The 7,254-nt window shown below is 38.1% G+C and overlaps 1 protein-coding gene and 1 long non-coding RNA gene across 3 annotated transcripts in view; one reads left to right on the forward strand and one right to left on the reverse strand.

Moving 5' to 3' along the window:
* Positions 1 to 4,469: 4,469 nt before the first annotated feature.
* Positions 4,470 to 7,254, reverse strand: part of LOC118821334 (1-acylglycerol-3-phosphate O-acyltransferase ABHD5) — an 8,715-nt gene continuing 5,930 nt past the window's right edge. For both annotated transcript variants that reach the window (XM_036589898.1, XM_036589897.1), the window contains exons 6-7: positions 6,124 to 6,310; positions 4,470 to 5,807 (exon numbers count right to left, since the gene is read on the reverse strand). In XM_036589898.1, the coding sequence (XP_036445791.1) occupies positions 5,667 to 5,807; positions 6,124 to 6,310 (328 nt within the window). In that variant the 3' untranslated portion in view covers positions 4,470 to 5,666. The remainder of the gene's footprint in view (positions 5,808 to 6,123; positions 6,311 to 7,254) is intronic.
* Positions 5,806 to 6,694, forward strand: LOC118821335. The gene is made up of 2 exons (XR_005008330.1): positions 5,806 to 6,347; positions 6,499 to 6,694. It is a non-coding gene; the product is annotated as an uncharacterized LOC118821335 (long non-coding RNA).

Genomic DNA, 7,254 nt, shown 5'->3' on the forward strand with positions numbered 1-7,254 from the left:
TGACTCTCTGTGAGAGGCTGTCTCTCCTTTAACTGGGGAAACTCATAACCACAACTTACTATCTCATAACGTAGGATCTTATAATAATGACTTAGCATGTCATAGTTATGAAAAATAAGGTACTGAGATTGTAGGTCATAATTATGAGACCTTGAGTCATAGCTATGAGATGGTAAGACATAATTATGAGAAAGTTTCTCAATATTATGCAATACTATATAGTTTTTTGTTCAAGTACCAGAGGAACACGTTTCCACAGAAAGCACTATACTAGAGTACACTATACTATACGTATATTACACTATACCACAATATAGTACACTACACACTATATTATATTATACTTTACTATACTACATTATACTATGCTACATTACACTATACAATACGCCATCCTACATTATACTATACTATACTATACTACACTATACTATACTTATAGCCAGGCTTTTTTGAAAAGGTACATCACAATGATCTGTCCACTGGAAAAAGTAGATCTCATGCCACAAAAGTATGGGCACCCCTGCTATACAGTATACTATACTTCACTTTACTATATTACATTATACTACACTATATTACACTATGCAATACACTTAAGCAGTAGAACACAGAGGGAGTGTTATCGCGGAATAACATCACAGCTGTGATTCGGTCGCCGTAGATCATCACAGCCGTGATGTTATTGGTGATCACACTCCTCGAGTGTTCTATTGCTTTAATACAACAGTTAAATAAATACAGTAATAAATTAATAAACTGGGCCGTGAACGCGGCGTTTAATATGTTTTAATGTTCGCAGTTCCTTCACCAAATTATAGTTCCTTAACGAGCAGCTTGATGCTACTTCAGAGTAACGAGCTCCGCCCACTCACTGCACAGCCGGCAGTTCGTTCTCCATCTCCTTACACTAAATTCCCAAACTGTCATCACCACTGAGCAGCTTTTCAGTCGGCAGCTGAGACAGAAGAACAGCTGAACAACCTGGAATCAGCCAGAAATGAACCCAACACCATTCGCCAAACTAAATGGGCTGTAAGATGCTTTACAGACTGGCTGGAACAAAACAACATTAATACTGATCTGGCAAAAACTGAGCTGAACTTGATATTGCAACAGTTTTATGGCTCAGTCTGATTTGGTCAGACTCTGAAGATCAGACTACACGTTTGGTGAGTCGGACCAAATCGGCTGTCGGTCAAATGTGATCTTAAAAGTATTCATTTTCTGTTTGTGGCAAAGTAAGAAGTAAAAACGTTCAAATATCTTGAGCGTCTCCTACAGCTGCCAATGCTGTCACTTAGCAACGGCGTCTCGGCGGAGTGATACAGTGTTCGTGAAAAACCACACTGTTATGGCAAAAAGAGCTTAGAATGCTACTCAACCAATCAGCTTGCGTGGCCGGAACTAACTGCTGTATAATATACTACATTACACTATACTATACTGCACTAAACTATATTACAGCAAGATATACACTACTCTATATACTACACACTAAACTATACCACACTATACTATACTACACTACACTATATACTACGCACTAAACTATACCACACTATACTATACCACACTACACTATATACTACGCACTAAACTATACCACACTATACTACACTACACTACACTATATACTACACACTAAACTATACCACACTACACTATATACTACACACTAAACTATACCACACTATACTACACTACACTACACTATATACTACACACTAAACTATACCACACTACACTATACTACACTACACTATATACTACACACTAAACTATACCACACTACACTATACTACACTATATACTACACACTAAACAATACCACACTACACTATACTACACTATATACTACACACTAAACTATACCACACTATACTATACTACACTACACTATATACTACACACTAAACTATACCACACTACACTATATACTACGCACTAAACTATACCACACTATACTGTACTACACTACACTATATACTACACACTAAACTATACCACACTACACTATACTACACTACACTATATACTACACACTAAACTATACCACACTATACTATACTACACTACACTATATACTACACCCTAAACTATACCACACTACACTATACTACACTATATACTACGCACTAAACTATGCCACACTACACTATACTACACTATATACTACACCCTAAACTATACCACACTATACTATACTGCACTGCACTATATACTACACACTAAACTATACCACACTACACTATACTACACTATATACTACGCACTAAACTATACCACACTACGCTATACTACACTATATACTACGCACTAAACTATACCACACTACACTATACTACACTATATACTACACCCTAAACTATACCACACTACACTATACTACACTGCACTATATACTACACCCTAAACTATACCACACTACACTATACTACACTACACTATATACTACACCCTAAACTATACCACACTACACTATACTACACTATATACTACACACTAAACTATACCACACTACACTATATACTACGCACTAAACTATACCACACTATACTGTACTACACTACACTATATACTACACACTAAACTATACCACACTACACTATACTACACTACACTATATACTACACACTAAACTATACCACACTATACTATACTACACTACACTATATACTACACCCTAAACTATACCACACTACACTATACTACACTATATACTACGCACTAAACTATGCCACACTACACTATACTACACTATATACTACACCCTAAACTATACCACACTATACTATACTGCACTGCACTATATACTACACACTAAACTATACCACACTACACTATACTACACTATATACTACGCACTAAACTATACCACACTACGCTATACTACACTATATACTACGCACTAAACTATACCACACTACACTATACTACACTATATACTACACCCTAAACTATACCACACTACACTATACTACACTGCACTATATACTACACCCTAAACTATACCACACTACACTATACTACACTACACTATATACTACACCCTAAACTATACCACACTACACTATACTACACTGCACTATATACTACACCCTAAACTATACCACACTACACTATACTACACTGCACTATATACTACACCCTAAACTATACCACACTACACTATACTACACTACACTATATACTACACCCTAAACTATACCACACTACACTATACTACACTACACTATATACTACACACTAAACTATACCACACTACACTATACTACACTGCACTATATACTACACCCTAAACTATACCACACTATACTATACCACACTACACTATATACTACACCCTAAACTATACCACACTATACTATACTACACTACACTATGCTATATTACACTATACTATACTAGCTACCAGAATTAGCAAAGTTAGCTCAGTAGCTCACAGTGCAGTTTCTGGTATTACCTCACTAATTAGCTGAATTGTAAACTCACTAGGCTAATTTTCACCGTTCTAAAACGAACGTTTGCACAGTGAGAGCCTTTTACTGGTATAATACAATAAACATTTGTAAAGGTCAACAATGCGCTTAGAAAATCTCACTGTTTTAACTGTTTACTCTCAGTAACTGCAGGAAGATGACCAGAGCAAGACACTGCACTATGAACAACTGGCATGTTTGATTTAAAAAAGCACAATACTGAACAGTTTGTGAAAACCAGAGTTTTCTTCTGCTTGAGGAGGTAAATTAATACAATAAAATCTCAGCTGCTGTCTAAAGTGACGTGAGATCAGATGAGCAGCAGATTCATATAAACACACAGAACCATGCAGCAGATCTGATGATGAAGTTACGGTAAAATATTCAGTAAACAAAGACTTAAAGACTGAAATCAATGAATAATCTACAGATTAATATCAGCTTTTGGAAAACAAAACACTCAAATGTAGACAGACGTTCTTCAAACTGAGCACCTTCATTAAAGTGTTTTGTATTTACACAAATCAGAGGAGTGGATTTGTTCTGATGAGCAAAGTCGCTGTTGTCGGTTTGTTTGAGATACGGCATGTAATGAATACATGCTGTATAACAGAAATCCAGCTGCAGTTGGAGCTAAAATAATAAAACGATGGTAGGTTTGTTCCTGCTGGTAAAACGGTTCCCACAGAAATCCTCAGTTTGAACAGTGAGCAGATTGAACTTCCTCCTCTCCTCTCACCCCATTTCAGCATCTCTCCACCATTTCTTCATTTCCTAAAACATCACAGCTCACATACAGATTCAACCCTACACACTACAGCCCTGATAGCACCGATACACACCAGCCTCAAACACATCACTGCTCATATTAATAACTTCTTTATTCAATAATAACAGCGGCATTGCAGAGTTAAATAATATGAAATGTTTAGATGTTTATTCAGATATTTTATTTTATGTAATTATTTAATATTACACTATACTTGTGTGTATATTGTGATTTCTTCTGAAGGTGTCCACTCTGAGATTATCACTGCTTTGTGCATATGAGGCTCTCTGGATATTAATGTCTATTATCGTTTCTCTCAATACAGCAATTTATAAAGTTGCGTAGTATTACCATCACACTGGAATCATTTTATATACATACAGTCTGGAGAAAATGCTTCTATTTTGTGTTCATTTCTAATTTAACATATTTCTCATTACAGATGATATCAGCATAACAATGTGTGTGAAAATTTGCATGAATTTCAGAATTTCTTGGTATTTGGTGGTGTGTCCCTCTTTCAATGACAGTGTGCACTCGAGCTGATTAGTTGATGTGAGTAGATTAAATTCACCTGAGATTCATTTCTATCATTAGAAGAGGAACCACTGACGATGCTGCGCTGTTTCTAGACCACTGTTCAAATTTAAGTACATCTGTGACCAGATTAAAGGTGCAGTGTGTAAGATTTAGAGACTCCCCCTCCCTCACCCCTCCCTTTCTGACTGTAGTAGAACCTACGGTGGCTGTCAGGTTTTCTGGCGGTGCAATATGGCGGCCTCTGTTGAAGAGGAGCTGCTCGCTATGTAGATATAAAGGCTCATTCTAAGATAACGAGAGCACAACGATTCAGAGTTACAGCTGATTAAATACTAATGAGAACATGGTTTTGTTTAACAGATAATAATAGATAATAGATCCCCTAAATCTCACACACTGCACCTTTAAAGTCTTCGTACTCAAAGGTCAGAGCCTCATCCCACTGAACCTCGTGTTCAAGCCGCTTTCAGGAGGATTTGATCTGCTGACCTGAGACTTTTACACAAACCTGCAGAGTTCATGCAGCTTGAGTGCAATCAAAAGAGGGAGACATCACCAAATACTAAGAAATTCTGTAATTCATGTTAAAATTGTTAATATTCTACTGTTCAAACCACTACGCCGATATAATAATTTGTAGAGAAAAACTTAACTAAGTATGAAATTATAAAAGGATACAAACAGAAATATTTGCACTGCTGCTCTCAGAACCCACTGTGTCTGCAACAGGATTGATTTATATTGCTGAAAACATGGATTTCAAATTTTTGAGCAGTGCTGTATGAATCACAGATCAGTCTAATATCAGACAGTCTGATAATGCTGCTTTATCTGCTCTCTCAGCTCTGCGGCGGCTCCCCGTCACCCTCCCACATTCACTCTTTCCCCACACTCTTCTCTTTCCTGTCCTCCTCTGCTTTCTCTCCATCCCTGACGTTGCTGCATATCTTCAGCACGGCCTGGTTGAAGTCCTCTGACTGGTCTGCAAACACATAGTGTCCGGCCCCTGTGATGACCTGAGAAGAAGCACTAAATGAGCATGAGCTCCACTGGGCCAGTAAATCATCTACAGTTTATTCTTGTTTATTATTGATTATTCAACTATGCCATCGCGTCTCCAACCTCACAATTAACTGTGATCGCAGGGTGCGAACTGGGGGAGGCGCTGTTGCTGCTCTTATGCAGCGCTTCCTCTGCTGAGCTACCAGAGATTTACTAATGTAACCTGAAAAGTGGAACCCCCAGCTCAGCCAATCATATCAGACCTCATAAGATGTAAGCCAATCATATCAGACCTTGTAAGCAGTGAGCCAATCATATCAAACCACTCACTATATGGTCAGTCTGCGAGTTGGGCCTCATCTCCTGAATGGCTCGTCCTGATTGGCCGTCGATGCAGGAGCGGGACCCGCAGATGACAGAGATGTGGATTGAGGGGTCGATCATCTCCATGCGCTGCATCATGGGCCGCTGAGCCCAGCCGTACGGGATCGTCATGTTCTTAAAGGCGGTCTCACCACTGCTGGACACCAGACACAGAGAACGAAGAAACACAGGTCAGTTTAGGGCATCAGTCTCCAAACAGCTGGCTGCTCATGTATAATCAATGAGGACTGAAGTGCTGGGCAGTAGTGATCAGTACCGGCGTTTTTTTGGAAGTTAGGTTTTACAGACTGATGAGTCTAAACTTGTGTTTGGTTATTTCAGAAAATCATCAACCAGCTTCTAAGACTGAACTTTGGAGGTGTGTCTGCAGATTCTTTGAGGAGCTGAAAGAGAGTCTCCTGAACAGAATGGAAGCTGGAATAAAGGTGAAGAGTGACTCACTGACTCACACAGCTGAGAGTAGATTAGCTGTGGAGGATTCTGTTTTCTGCTGAAAAATGAATAACTGAAAGTGAAATGAAAGTCTCTGAGTTTTGAACTGTACTGTAGGTTCTTTTGTGGTGCTTATTATGACTAACAGATACTCCGGCTGCTCCTCTCAACTAGTAATTTCAACTGAATTCAATTCAATTCAACTGTAAATCACAGAATGATCAGTTTTTTCAAACCTGCTGTGTTCAAATTAAGTTTATATATAGAAACTGAGTGGACAAAGAAAAAAAGTGAACATTATCTGAGTGCCAATAAATCTGAACACGGCTGTATGTGAACATTTGAGCAGGACTGGATGACCCAGTTTTCTGAGAAATTCTCGTTCTTGAACTTTGTGCCCACTCAGTGAGCTTTCTGGGCTCTTCATGATGCTAAAAACATTCAGGGGAAAGTTCAGCAAATATGATTCAACTCAAGCAGCAGCTGCTATTTTAGCAGCTGATAGAGGTGGAAGAGAATATATAATAAAAATACAATATCATGATGTTTTGGGTTTAAAAGTAGCTCTGATACATTGAGGCCCAAGTACGACTGTTTTGTTGTTTGATTATCAATATTTTAAAGTGTATTAAGTCCATAGTTAGA

This window comes from Colossoma macropomum, unplaced genomic scaffold (assembly GCF_904425465.1).
Source record: "Colossoma macropomum unplaced genomic scaffold, Colossoma_macropomum, whole genome shotgun sequence".
Lineage (NCBI taxonomy): Eukaryota > Metazoa > Chordata > Actinopteri > Characiformes > Serrasalmidae > Colossoma > Colossoma macropomum.